The 13,441-nt window shown below is 38.2% G+C and overlaps 1 protein-coding gene across 5 annotated transcripts in view; it reads right to left on the reverse strand.

Moving 5' to 3' along the window:
• Nucleotides 1-13,441, reverse strand: part of CNKSR2 (connector enhancer of kinase suppressor of Ras 2) — a 210,175-nt gene that overhangs the window by 36,702 nt on the left and 160,032 nt on the right. For all 5 annotated transcript variants that reach the window (XM_027731127.2, XM_027731128.2, XM_027731123.2 and 2 more), the window contains 3 exons: nucleotides 7,823-7,890; nucleotides 2,508-2,608; nucleotides 811-1,348 (listed from right to left, as the gene is read on the reverse strand). In XM_027731127.2, coding sequence (XP_027586928.1) covers nucleotides 811-1,348; nucleotides 2,508-2,608; nucleotides 7,823-7,890 — 707 coding nt within the window. The remainder of the gene's footprint in view (nucleotides 1-810; nucleotides 1,349-2,507; nucleotides 2,609-7,822; nucleotides 7,891-13,441) is intronic.

Consider the following 13,441-nt stretch of genomic DNA (forward strand, 5'->3'; position numbering starts at 1 on the left):
ATTTGGATTATTTTTGACAAGTAGCACTAATCTCTATGAAGTTTATGTGTCATGTAAGTGACAGTTACTCAGTGTTCTGATTTTTTTTTTTAAGCCTCGCCGGTCACATAATTATCTCTATTATTTTTGTTTGTTTGAAATGTTTTTTGAACTTCTCTCTTTATAAATCACAAGGTGAGGAACTGGGGAAAATACCCTCTCTTTTCCAACTTCTTATAGATTCTGGGATGTCTTGTGACCTGACTACCTGGATAGATGTTTAAGAGGCATCTGGATCTGGTGCTGGATGATATGGTTTAGGGGTTACAATGGTAGTGCTAGGTTCATGGTTGGACTTGATGATCATAAAGGTCTCTTCCAACCTTGATGATACTATGATTCTGTGTAATCACAGCCTGACCCTGCACTCCAGGATTTACCAAGTGGATTTTACAGCCTGGATGGGGTTGGCTGGAAATCTTACTAAGTGTGTACAGAAACACATGAGTGTCAGTGTGGGAGGATACTGTGCAAGTGGAAGCATGAAGAAAGAATGGAAGTAAAATCCATTTATAACTAAGAATTACTAGTAGAAGGTGATTGGTGACCAGCCTATGGGTAAGTGTCTAGTGAACATGAGGGGTCACGCAGCACCCTGATTATTAAACTTTATACATGAGGCAGATCAAAGAGGTGTGCGACAAAGAGGACCTGGTAAAACATGGGGGTTGTTGAAAGAGCATTGGGGTTTTTTGATAGGAAAAAGGACAACCAACCTCTATGTTACACGAACAGGACACTTGAAAAGCCACAGAAATATCCCATACTTACTTTTATCTTCCTGGTTTTCTTCTGCTGCTTTGCCTTCCTCTTCCTCCTCCTCCTCAACCTCCTTCTGCTGTGCTTCTTTGTGGTGATCGGCAGCATCAACTGAAAGGCTCTGGCAGCAGTGGTTGAAGCCACTATCCCGAGGCAGAGTGAAACTTCGGGGCTTTCCCCCATTCCCATTCAGCGCTTGCATCCGCTCACCCTCCACCAAGGGGAAGGGGCCGTAGTGGTCTTGCAGGTGGCACTTCTGGGTGGGCAAGGTCGACTGCCGCCGGTGCTCGGGGGAGACCACGGTCGCCTCGGAGAACACCGAGTCCTCCAGGGGCAGTGTCTGCAGGTAGTGGAGTCCTGAGCTCGTCAGCGGCGTCTCTATGAGGTCCTGCCAGGAGCGCCGCTGGCTCGCCGTCTTGCGCACCGGGGAGTCGGTGGCACTCCCCGCCACCTCCGGGCGAAACTCCTCGTGCGACGACTGTGACTGGGAGGTCTCCGTGGATGAGAGTCGGCTGTGTTTTGGCTCCACGTAAGGGCTTGTGCAGCTCATCTACAAGGTCAGCAAAGGAGCAATCTTCAGATCAGTGCAGACCAAGACCTATCGCTAACAATATTACCTTGCTTTTCCTTATCACTGATGGCACTCAGTTCAGTAACAAAGGCACAAACTCACCTAATTAACCTGCCCTGATCCTAACTTCAGTGCACGCCCACATCTATACATGTCACACCTATAGGTCAAATACTGATGCTTATTCATAATAATTATCTTTACTCTGTCCATTAATCTGTAGAATAAGTGGAAAATTATTTGCAGAAAACTTTGCAGAATATGACACTATGGAAGATATAGAAGAGATGTGCCTGGTTCATTAAAAGTCTTGAAAATACCTGTTGTTATTGCATCTTGCTAAAAATTTCTTTGGAATTATGTTTCCAGTGCTTCAGCGCCATGATTCAAAGAGTTATAATTTTGTAAGATAAAGTATTGCATTCAAATTAAACATCATGAATGCTCTCTTTCCCCTGCCTTCCCCGTTCTTCATTCCAAAAACTATATTCAAGTAAGACACATTAGTTAACACTGAGTATACAGACATGAAAATTAAAATTGCCAGTGCAGAATAAGTTAGAGGTCTATAATCTAGTTTTATATCAGCAACTGCTTCAAGAAAAAGAAAAAAACAAATCCACTTTCGTTCCAATTTATAGAGAAACCTACTTTTTTTTGCAATAACAAAACTAGCATCGCTCTTTGCAATACAAGACAGAACATTTTTATGTTGGCATTTGTCTGGAAATGCAAGTGCAATTTGTTACTGTAAAGCTTCACAGCTCAACTGCTGGAGCCTTAGAGAAGAGTCTGTGTTGTTGCTGAGGTAATAACATTTTCTCAGGAAAGTCAACAAGTGGGTGGTAAGAGACTGCATCATGAATGAAGAACAGGAAGAAAGAGTTCTGTGATTTAACCTATTCTGTACAGCAAGTGGGATCATAAATCCACGTTCTCTACAAACCAGTGAAAAGAGCAGTGATGGCCATTGAAGTTAGCAATATGTGTCACTTAACAAATGCCTCAAGTCAAGCACTGACTCAAAAAATATACCAACAAGTGCCATAAGGGGCACAAGCACTTACTCTTAGGCTGGGGAGTAGGTAAAAGTGGCACTTTTGGTTGACACTCCTATAGACAGTTGCAGGTGACTTACCGAAGGTGGCCGTGGGTACGTGTCATACGGGGGTGGTGGGCTGTCTTGTTTTGGTGTTGATGGAGTGTCAGCTTCCTCCTTGTCACTCTCACTCCAATAATCTACAAGTTATATATGGATCAGATCAAAAACTACCAACACATTTTGATGTATTTGTATATGAGAAACTTGCTTTCACAAAAGTAACTGGAAATTCCTTCACTGGTATTATCAAGAGTGAAATACTAGTGAATGCTGAAGCTCTAAGTGTTAGTTGCTGCGATTTGGAATTGTCTTAATATAAAGAGGGAAAATTCCAAACATTATGGGGTATACTAAGTCTAATGTCCCATTAAAGAGATATTAAACGACAACCTGCAAATGAGCCACAAATTTAACTCTTGTACACACCTTATATAAATACAACAGGCATACAGAATACTCTTATTATAAGTATCAGATATTCAAATATTTATACAGCCACAAAAGTAATTATGATTGGACATGTATTGGCTGAAAAATACTGGAAGTATTTTTCAAACGGAAAAGATGAAAAACATAGCTTTGCTCAACTCTCGTTGGCTGCAAATAACATTAACAAATGTAATTAACACCAACTGGCAAATGAAAAAAGTATGAATAATTAATGCTATTTTTCTACCCATTTTCTCCATTGTATTCTACTAGTTACAAAACTTTTTCAATTCAATTTCTAGTAACAAAAACCTCCATTTAAGATGAGACATAGAAACTTTATATTATATATTTGCTTCATAAAACACCTGCTGCCCTCTTATCCACGTAAGAACATAACGGTGGTATGGTAAGGAAAAATATAATAATGACATTTAAGAACAGAGCTCCAAAACATGGATGAGAAAGTACAAAGGACGCAGATCTTGTAGGCTAAATTTAATGGGCTATAAAGTTTCATGTTAGAGGAAATCAAATCTTGGCCAAGCTTATTTCAAAGGGGAAAACACATGGAACAATATACTACATGGGAAACTATATTTATTCTGTTACAAATATTTTTGAGGCAGAATGGCATCTAACTAAAAGGACACTGGACGTTAATATTCCTTATCTAAGAAAACTACTTAAGTGCTGACTCAGCTAAAGATGGGTAAGGTAACATTTAACACTTTTACACGTTGTAAGACTTATGCAAACATCTCTGCTGTAATGTTTTTTCAGACTCTATTACCTTTCGGTATTTGGGTAAATCATTGTATGACAGGACACTTTAGCTCAGACTACTCACAAACTTATCTCAGACAATTTTTACTTTGCCTGGTAAGTGTTCAATGAACTGCATGACTTACTACTTCATAAATGATCCAAACGAAAAATCCAAGCAGACACAACATACAGTTTTGACTTTAATGATTTTTTGTTACAATTATGATTATTGTGTTGTATGATTAATTATCTACCGTATCTAATCTTATTCAAGAGTTAAAATGAAAACTTAGCTTTAAATGACACCATCTCGAAACAGCTGTCCCTAAATTTTTATATATTTTTAGATTGTAGTAATGGTGGGGACAGCCTTATTTATGTATTTAATCTTTCCATGCAGTAGCAGTTCTGTTTTTAACTCCGAGACTTTTGATTTGCTTCCTGCAAGCTTATAGTTGATTCTTTTTAAAGGGTACAATAAATAAGTTGCATAAATAAAGTTTTCATGACTACCAAATAAAAAAATTTAAACAGTTATGTCTCTAGACATCTGCAAATAATTAATTTTTGGTGAATGAAAGACTAAGTCAATGAAAAGTCTTTTTCCAAATAAATCATAGTTTTAAGAAAACTTATTTTTGGCAACTTAAGATGCCTGAAAATATTGGCATATAGATATGTTTGCTCCTATTACAGCACAGCCTAACAGTGCAATGTGTGGTGAGAAACCTGTCAGAATTGCATCATTCAGAGACATTTCTGCAGGCTTGGAGCTCAACTGTTTATTCTGAAAGTAAAATCTAGCAGTCTCAGTGCAGGTTCCAATTTTAGCTAAAAATATGAAGGTGTTCTTGCTGTCAAATCCACACACAAGAAAACACTGTACAATCACACCTTTGCACACCTTATCTCAGACAGGGAATTCTGCTGGCAACCTACAGCTTGTATAGAAAATTTCTGCAGTTACAGGGGTCAACTTGCAGATAAAATGTATGAAAATAGCCTCTCACCAACTTTTAAAAATGTTCTGCTTTTGGCAACTGACTCAGAGTCTATCTAAAACATGTATGATGCTATGAAAGAGTTGCTGTATCTCTCTGCAGATTTTGTCCAATTCAGTCATGGATAAAGCTCTGTGTATCAGGTATATCTTGAGAGTTTTCTCAATGACTACTAGACTGCATATATTATATATAAACTAACACTGACCTGCCATTTCCTGATGAAATATATTCTATTTATATAAGAAAGGTTTTTTTTCCTCTGATTTATATGACTGGAAAGTCTATAACTTCTCCATCCAAGGAAGTCCCTTGCTGTATTGCTAACATTCATTGTATTTAATATGGAAAGTTGATGGTATTTTTATAAAACTGTTCTGTACAGAATGTAACATTTTATTCAGCACTACACCCACAATTCAGTGATTCGTGCATCTCTGAAGCACTTGAAATATATTTGTGCACTTTAGATTCAGAACCATTCAACTGTTAATTGAAACATATTTGACAACTACTGTTGAATTGTTTCAGAGGTATTATAAAGGTTTGCTGCAAAGGGCTGAACTGAACAGAAATAAAAGACCTTTTGTCAAATCAAATACGTAGATGACAATTGGTACAGTCGCTGAATACAGAAAATTTCAGCTTCACAGTTTCTATAATTGCAAAAATGCTTGAAGTGATAGAGAGGTTTTACTTTGCTAACTTGATACCTCTGCTAATTAGGGACACTACTGAGCTGTATAACAGCCCTCGTGCTGGGAGCCAAGGAAAATCACCAGACGCATTAAAACAGTGTACGGCAGTGAGAGGGGAACGTGATACTGACTCCCACACTAAATACAAACTAAGCAACACTAAGAGGATATAGTTCTACCTAACTGTATATAACAAATCAACATGAGTGAATGGTGTTAGAGTGGTAATAAAGATCTCCATCAGTGCCTGGGATGTAATTTCCATAGTCAGTGGGGTTTCACTGATTATCTTCAATAGTGAGATATTTTAATAATAGGCTACATGAGACTTGAATGCACATGATCTCATGTCTAGGAACTGGATCATCTGCTATTTTATCACTCAGTGATTTCTTAGTAGCAAAAATATTTCTCCAAATTCATCTGGATTTTGAAAGGTATATCACGTGTGCAATTGTGCACTTGGAGAGCGTTAGCATAACATACACCTTTTCCCTTACTGTCCCACATGGCATTGTAATTCTAGTGCCAACCTACTGTCAATAGAAGTTTGAATTTGGCTTTGGATGCCAACACAGAGGATTTCCTAGAAGACTCCAAGATTCAGAGTTTGTTCGCAGCCTCTTCAAGCAGTGACAGATGGTATACACTTCCCTCCAAACAGGTTGCTGTAGTGCTGCCTAGGAAGTATGGATTCTCAAACTGATTTTTAAGTCTGGTGAGGCATTGAGAACATGACTGGAGAACAGTGAGCATGCTGCTGCTATACTGGGCTGCGTGAATGCAGAGGGTCTGGTGTTAAAAATGAAATGATGTGCCAAGGACCATACCAGACTAAAAAAGGGTGTGGGCAACACTCCCAGAGTAAGCAGTGGCACTTACTAGACGACATGATTAGAAATGAGGCAAAAGAAGATACAACCTAGTTATGTGTGAGAGTGACAGAGCACCCAAAAACCTTCCCATGCACAATATCACCTCCAAATTACATCAGTATGCTGTAAGCCACAGCTCTTCAACACCAGGCTGATCCCTCTGGGATTCTCTGTGGTGAGGGTGATCAGGCTATGAATCAAGGTAGACATAATTTTCTGATGCTGTTTTTTAATCTCCTACTGCTATAGAATACCCCACCTTCCTGATATTTCTACCTGGCTGCAAAGTCACTCTTGCTTCTGACCAGGGAAAGGAGTTTTTTGGACAGTGTCTCCCAGGAAAATGGCACTGCAACAACACATAGAGACAGACCATCCACACTTTCTCTTCAGGAAGATGAACATGGTATCAGGTCAGATGGTCAGACCTAAGGCTGCTGTCACATAAATTGGTATAGAACCACAACCACACACCATGTAACAAATTTTGAAGCTTAGTGATAGCCTTTTGAATGCAACTCTCCCTGGAAAATGGCTAGAAATATAGTCTGTGTAAAGAAAAGACTATAGTAAATGCACTAAATGCACTGTGATTGCAGGTCTGAGCTATAAGTTTTTTGGGCCAAAACCCAGAACCTTTTAAATGAAGACCTCAGTCACAGAACTAAAAAGTGAGGTTTTGACTCAGTGGGCAGCAGGCAGACAGGCACCTGGATAAGGTCTGGATCATCACAACTGCTGCGATTTTCTGGTGCCTGCTGCTGGGTGCACATGTTACAAAAAAGCATGTATTCAAAAGCTATCTGTTTGCCAAAGGAGTTAGTTGGATCCACACTTATGTGAATCCATGTCACTGGCAATTCTAAGAAACAACCTCCTCAACACAATCGGATTGACCCTTTCTTTTTGCTGTCTGCCAACAGGAATTCTCATGCAACGACTTAAAGCAAAGCAACTCATTATTTTATACATGCTGCTTTTTTAACCCATGAAATATTAGGCACCAAAAATAAAGACATGTAACATGTTGTAAGCCTGCAACTCCAAATGAAATCCAAACAGGGCTGTACCATACACTACAATAGATCAACATCAGCAGAAATCACAAAATTTAAGTGGCCTTAAAATTAAAGTCTTCAGGGGAAATCCCGTTATATCAACAGATTTTAGAAGAATGGTTTTGTTCATGAGACCAATTTCATGCACTTCTGCCCTCTGTGAATTCAAACACCAAATGCAATGTATAATTTTTTTTTTTTAGCTTGCAGATTCTTAAGTTTCTTCTGATAAGGGACACAGATTCTTTGGTACCACATACAGGAGCTTACTGCCAGTATATCCGCTGCTTTTAACTACCTTCTGCAGCCTTCTCAGAAATAATCCAGTGTCTGTGGATCAGAATCTGAAGGAGTTAATCTAAACCCCTGAAAGAGAAGGAATTCTTTAAAGCAACAGCAGTGATACCCACATGTGAATTGCTTTCAGAAGTTGAGAACGAGACCTGATACACAGCAAGGAAAAGAGAACATATGAACTTGTGTTAAGAGCTGTCAGAGGAAACCAAAATAACAACACATTACCTTGCTCTTGTTTGATCCTCTCTCTTTCTGCATAGCCAGCAGCAAGCATGTTAATTCTGTTTAGCCATCTGAAATAATATTAAAAGAAGCAGTGATACTAATCCAGCCTCTAAATTTTTTGGGTGCATTTCTATCAAAAACAAAGCTAGGAACATCTGAAGATGTTATTTTTCATATTAGACAAGTGTCCTCTTTGATACTCTTATTCAGGGAGTCTCCAAAGATCTATGATTTTGCTATTGAACAAAATGTTTTCACAGCAAGTATTTTATTTCAAACGGAAAACCATGTATGAAGTCAAACATCTGTAAAATAAAGGTTTTGGAGATAATCAAAGAGCTGTTAAGACTGCTGCTCACAGATATGCCATCACACAAATACTCCTGTTGTTCTGATTTCTTAAGAATAAAAAACAGTTTTCAGAGATTTAAGCAACATTTTAAGGCCAGAACTGGCACCTTGGCAGAGGAATTGAGCAGAAACCAGCAGTAAAAAAAGAGGTTCACTCCCAAGCAGACAGTGTGGTTAAATTATGCCATTGTGTGTTTTAGAGCTTACCTACAGTGCCATATACAAAGAGAAGGAGGCATATCAGAATTCACTTTTGCGTTTGTGTCAGAGAAGCAGAGGGAGAAAGACAGTTGCTTCAATGTAATTCACATCTAAGGCTTTAATCTCAAAATAGACTTGAAAAAATGCTTCCGTAAACTGCACGAATTTAAAAAAATAAAAACCCAACACAAAACCAAACAAACACACACATCCCCCAAAAACCCAAACCAAAAAACAAATGAGCTATTGTTGCTCTCCTCTAGCAGGGCTGTCACTGTCAAGCATACACTCCACTGTCTGTAGCAGGGCAGTTTCAACCTGTACTCTTCCCCCATGGGGCTCTCAGTGTATTCATTAGCCAAATGCTTACAATGAATCAGGTCGTTCATCAACGAGGCTTTAAACCACCATGGCAATCTCCTGCGGTTGTCCATTCCATGGTAAACCTGGAATTACTTGCTCCAGTCATCCCATAGTCAGGACTTGACAGGCCTGGTTTGCCAACCTACTGGCTTGCAATTTAACTGCTAGGGTATACAGAAAGACAACTCCAGTCAGGTTTGCGTTTTCTTCAGGAATGTGAAACCCCTGTTTGAGAAAACCGTGCCTGATGGGTTTCATTTGCCTACTGCATGCACAGAAACAGGCTGTTTATCTCAGCAAAGGATACACATTTGTAATGACTCCTGCATGCTAGTCTTCAAGACATTGCAGTGCAGGGTAAGCAGGCATCAGATCATAAAATACAGTCACTGTCCTAGAAATTAACTCCTGTCCTCATGGAGTAATAGAATTATAGAATGTTTTAGGTTGGAAGGACCTTAAAGATCTTCTAATTACAACTCCCCTGCCATAGGCAGGGACACTTTCTATCAGCTGTCACTGTCCTTCCACAAACAGTGACCACATATATGATCTGTAAACCATGTTAATGGCCCATAAAGTATTGGACAATGGGAAGAAAGCTAAAGATTTACTCCTAAAGTGATTGCAGAATACTTAATGTTACCACACAATCAAAACTTCTACCAGGAGAATAGGGAAGCTGAAGAGACTTAAAATTTAAATTATAATTCTTAGAAGTGCCATACGGTTATAAAAACAAGTGGCACATAGGAACACAAGTCCAACAAACCATGTCTCAGACAATGATTTCACACCTTCCCAGCAGAAAGATGACCCATTACAAAGCTATCTTTTAGGCTCACATTCCTGATATGTGAAGACTTCCTTTGGGGAATAAAGCTCAGCTGTCTTGACAGCTCTGCCAGCCTAAGTCAGAGGCACTGAGACAGGAACCTCACCCAAAGCACTCCAGCCCCATGCTGCTGAAGGACCAGAAAAGCCATAGACTTGTCTGTGTCCAGAGGGTAAAGCAGCACAAGACAACAAGCATCTGCTCTATCAAATGGTATGGCAGACAGCGGAGACGGCCCTTTGCTTTCCTCCTGCCTATTCTGGATTTCATGCTCCCAAGTTCAGCTCCTGGCTTACCTCCCCCACCTGGACAGCCAGCAGGGAACAGCCACCTATTGAACCCCATTGAGTAGGGCTGCTGGGCACAAAGTATTAGATGATACATCTATAAAGGTTCTCCTGTTGGAAAACTTCATTCTGTCCTAAATATGAGATAGCATTTCCTGGTAAGTGTGCGTGTTAATGAGGCAATTAAATTAACAAACACTTAACTGACAGTCAACTGATAGTGCTCAGACCTATGAGATATGATTCTTTCTAGAAAAATGCTGTTTCCTGAAACGTATAATCTAATGACACAACCCAGGAACTGTGTACCATTCTCTCACGTTGATACAGAGAGAGAGAAGAGACTTATCTTCACAGTTCATGATCTGTGTCAAGGTTTGGAATATGACTGGCAGTGCCTGTGGGGTGAAAAAAAAGGTACTGACATGTTTGTAAACTGTTAACAACCACAGCTTTTGAGTAGTTTGCCAGTCTAGAAACAAAACCAAGGTATTGACCTCTTCTGCATATTTTTTGATATGTGGCTGCTAAAGTTTCTTCAGATATGGTTAGAGAATTAATATTATTTTAATAAAGTATGGCTAGAGTTATGGTTCATTGAAGTTAGAATTTTATGAGAAATCCAACACACTGAGGTTGTATCAAAAGGGAAATTCCTGCAGAATGGAAGAGGAGTAAAACATGTCTGCATTACAATGTACTGGGGACAAAAGTTCCAAGCACACAGTTAGACAAATATTTTTTCTTTCAAAGTCCTAGGACATGGGAAGATTTATATCTTTCTTCCCTCTAGTATGTGTGTCCTGGTAGCCACTGTAACCTTTGGAGGACAAGAGGCCAAGAAAATATTGCTTCTTTACAGTAAATGCAGCTTTAATTTTCTTTAAGACCTGTTTGCTAGGTATGAGAATAAATAGAGTGGCACTGGTAGCTGCAGCAGTCATCTAGGTTTTCTTTTCTTTTTTTTTTAATAATAGTACATTAATTTCTTGTCACTTTTTAATTAAAACAATTTTATGATACCTAGAACAGGATTAAAAAAACCCCTGTCTTTCTGTAGATCTGCAATTTCTGCAAAGAAGGATGCACAGTACTGGAACTCTCATAGACTGGTAGGAAACATTTTCCTGTCTTATCTCATGCTGCAGGTAGATGCAATGCTTTTAGTCACAGCAGGGTGTCAAAGTTGTTCTCAAGGATATAGGATGAACTTGCTGTATGGGAATATGGATACTTTAGAGTGTCTGTAAGTATCTGCCTGCAGTTCAACCAGAATGAAGAGAATCCCAGTGAATTTCCAAGCAAGATGTTTCCATGACTATACAGTTACACAAGCAAAACAGTTCTTTTTCTCACCCAGACTAAGCATGTTATATGGGTAAAAAGAACACTTTTGCTGGCGTGACCATATAGATAAAAGGATCTTCAAACACCACAGCAACATAGTTCAGTGGTCACAGCTCTCCAGACTCCTTACCAGCACAATGGTGTGGCACAGTCATAAAAGTAGTAAGAAAATTTGACTAATGACCTGAGATTAAAATACCCATTTTATGTGAGTTGATACACACAAACGAAAACTTCACAGCCTGCAAATGTTTTTTTATAAAAACAACTAAATAATTTTATAAAAAGGATGAAGGAATTGAACTATTTTGAACTTTCAGTCAGACTATGTATCAGTAGTTTTGTTTTGTTGTTTCTTCTGCTTCAAGAATGAACAGAACTGAAATGACTGCCTGACACATAATTAGAATGTATGTCAGAAACTTGACCAAAAAAAAGAACAGAAAATGATCAAGAGTCTTAATTTAACTTGATAACTTGACTCTGTGTTTTACTTCATCTAGGCTACAAAATGCTTTTAGACAGGAAGTATTTTCTTATCACTGGATTTGAAAGATTATTTTTCAGTCACTCTTTTTGCAATCTATTGAGTTGATTCAATGTTTATGAAAGTAAACTACTTTTTCTAATATATTAAACAAAGAGAAAAAATAAAATTCTTTGGTGAGACTGATGGCAACTCAGATGTAAGAATTTCCATAGGCCTTGACAGAGTTGTTTTAAATTTACATGTGTATAACTCAGATCAAATCTTGTCAAGCTTATTCCAAATTAATTAAGAAGCACTTACTTCAAAATATGATAAAAAACTATTTATGCTGGGAAGTTAAAAATCTCTTAATTCTTGAGTTTTAGACTGTGCAATACATTTTTAAAGAATTGTTGCACATTTGCTGCTGCTTTCTGATTACTGAACAGTTACATAAATTGTTATCCTTAGCATGAAGGTGCTTTGTCATACTGACTGAGGACCTGCTGATAGAAGTGATTTAGCTACTGCTGTAGTTCAGGATATACCATACAGACCATGCCATTTTTCTGTTTGGTGTGCAGCAAATTGCATTTTAAGTGACTGGCTTGACAGAATTATCAAGCAAAGGCAAGCCTAAAATTTCACAAACAAATGAAAAGGTTTTAAGTTTTCTCACTGAGGACAAATTTTTGAAGTGAGCCTCAGTAATGCACAAACTTCTGGAAAAATGTTAACAGAGAGCCATTCCCAAACAAAAGTAAGCATAGTATAGTCTCAGCTTGCTTTTCCAGCCAAATATTATCAGTAACAAACTGGCATTACCCTGAAGGTGCTCTGCCAGGTAGGTGAATCTAGTACACACAGGAGAGACTAAAGCATGATTGTAGCACTTACTAATGGTTTTATGGGTTCAGTTTTATCTCCTTTTTCCTCTGTTTTAAAAACAATTCTGGTCTGCGAGGATATCCACAGACATTATGTAAGATAGAACAATTCTCAGGTTGCAATAATAGATTTTTGTTTGTGTTCTCTGTCATATGATGAAAATGGCATATTATTTTCAACTGAATTAATTTCAGTTTATGTTGTGAAAATAAATTAAATAACCCCTCAAATATTTGTATAGACATGGGATCCATGTTTTAATTTACCATTCAAATAAATTAAGAGGAATTGTGTTTATTTTGTGCTGAAGTCTCAATCATATTTCTAAAAAATTGCAAAAATGGTCTAAAATAGATAGAGTAAAATTCAATACTCAAAGAACTAAGAGTCGAGTCCTTGTTCTTTTTTGAGATGTTGGAATTTTCCACACCAAATTCACTTCAACATGTAGGTTAAATTCATGGCAGTAGAGAGAATCTGCAAAATTTGTTCCTTGTAATCCCTCTCTCATTTTTCAAGACTGGCAGAAGGAAAAGCAGTGACCGCTTTAAAGCTTTTTCTAACTTCTTATTCCCTCCAGGGCAAGAAACAGAAGGATTCCCAGAGCAAGTATCACATCTGTTTGGTAGTATGTTAGGAAGCAGAGTTGGAGATATCTCACATTGGCAGGTGCTACAGAGCCAAAAACAGAAACCCGGAATTCTGAAATTGCGTTTCGAGTTGTTTCACATACTGTATTTATTTCTTTTTAGAAACAGGGAATCTTCAAACATTTGTTTCAAGAAAAGGTAATTTTTGCATGAATCAAATATTTAGCCAGTCAGAAACTAGTCAGAAATAATGGTACTCTGCACTCATTAGCTATTAAACATAACTTT

This window comes from Pipra filicauda, unplaced genomic scaffold (genome assembly GCF_003945595.2).
Source record: "Pipra filicauda isolate LSUMZ 115617 unplaced genomic scaffold, ASM394559v2 scaffold12_size5214236_pilon, whole genome shotgun sequence".
Classification (NCBI taxonomy): Eukaryota; Metazoa; Chordata; class Aves; order Passeriformes; family Pipridae; genus Pipra; species Pipra filicauda.